The 1,515-nt window shown below is 37.8% G+C and overlaps 1 protein-coding gene across 1 annotated transcript; it reads right to left on the bottom strand.

Moving 5' to 3' along the window:
* Positions 1-158: 158 nt before the first annotated feature.
* On the bottom strand, positions 159-1,515 carry LOC105180123 (probable RNA-binding protein ARP1; the record flags this gene model as incomplete). Its single annotated transcript, XM_011103776.1, is given in 4 exon segments — positions 159-372; positions 894-962; positions 965-1,092; positions 1,400-1,515. Coding segments are annotated over 4 exon segments (527 nt in total), but the record flags the coding sequence as incomplete, so codon positions are not given.

The raw sequence follows: 1,515 nt of genomic DNA, 5'->3' as shown, positions 1-1,515 counted from the left end.
CACATGCTCATGTTCTCCTCACTTTGGACCATGTGTTCAAAGATTCTTCTTCTCTTTACCTTTTCTTTTTTTTTCAGCTATATAATAATAAATAAAAGGTGACAAGCATGCTATTTCATGTATGTATGTATGTATGTATGGAATGTGTGTGTGTTTACCTGCATTAGGAGGGGCAATGGATGTGGGCTTGGACATGAGGGCTGGGCCAGTGGGTATTGGGCCAGCTGAGTACAATTGGGCCGGAAGGCCCATTGTATGTGATTGGTGGAAATGGTAGAGTGGGTACATTGGCATCAGTGTGTTCGCCCCCACCATAGCCTGCCCTGGGTAAAAATGCCCATTCATGTAGGACCCACCATTGAAACCTAGTTTCTGCACATCACAAACAATGTTTTATTTATATATATATATCATTGGTTATTCTATGTTTTTTGGGAATTTATAAAAAAAATATCCATAAGGCATTATTTTTATTTTTCATACAATGTAATTTTGGTAAGAAATTTTGAAATTAATGCACATCGATAAATTTAGTAAATTGACACTTTACGAAACAGAGGGGATGAAAAATGATGAAGGATCAGTCGTTCAACCAGCCAACGACATATAATATTTTCTTAAAATCAATTTGAATGGGAACATGTTCGATGCAGGACAAGTTTATTGGGATCAAGACTCGATCTGTCAAGAATTTTATGGATTCAAATTTCAATTCGAGATTCAAAAATTATTAACAAGTTTCTATAATGGACACTTTAAGTGATCAATGATTGTGATTGTTTTCGATTTTTTTTAAAATTACTCTACATGTCTATGACATGATAGGATGCATGCATTGAACGTCTTTGCATCCTCAATTTATTTGAAGATGTAAGTTTAATACATGTACTTACGTGGTTGTAATTCATGTCCGTTGTTGCAATGTACGTCGGTGAGTAGCCGTAGAAAGGAACGGCTTGGGGGGGTGTTGGTGATGGTGGAAAGGGGAAACTGTCGCGGCCGCAGCTGCGGCCGGTGCCCCTGTCGGATAGTACCATTGCATGTGGTTCGGAGGTGGTGTCGATGCTGCAGCCCTTGGTCCGACATTCACTCCTTCAAAATAGGACAAGAAATAATATATTTAATTTTTTGGATTGGAATTTTTATTTTAATTTCTCGGCATAAGTAAAATTAATAAATAATTACTTTATGCTATACATATTATCGGTCAACTATTTGTTATCCAAGTGATTAATTGCAACAATTTCTCTATCAAAATTCACAATAATTTTTGTAAAAGAAAAAAAATCAAGAGACATATATATATATTGCATGTGATGAACAACATTTCTTGATCACAATTCAACCAATAATTAAAACACACAGTAATTTAAAACATAAAAAGGATATTTTAGTTTACCTTGTTGAGGAGGGGGGTTGTTGGCCGCGCCGCCGGTGGTGTTGGTGGTGGAGGACGACCTAGGGCGGCGGGCCCCAAGCGCGGCCAAGTTGCAGTTGGCTCGACGGCCGTTGATG

Source organism: Sesamum indicum, unplaced genomic scaffold, assembly GCF_000512975.1.
Source record: "Sesamum indicum cultivar Zhongzhi No. 13 unplaced genomic scaffold, S_indicum_v1.0 scaffold00338, whole genome shotgun sequence".
Classification (NCBI taxonomy): Eukaryota; Viridiplantae; Streptophyta; class Magnoliopsida; order Lamiales; family Pedaliaceae; genus Sesamum; species Sesamum indicum.
This window is presented reverse-complemented; position numbering and strand designations above follow the sequence as displayed.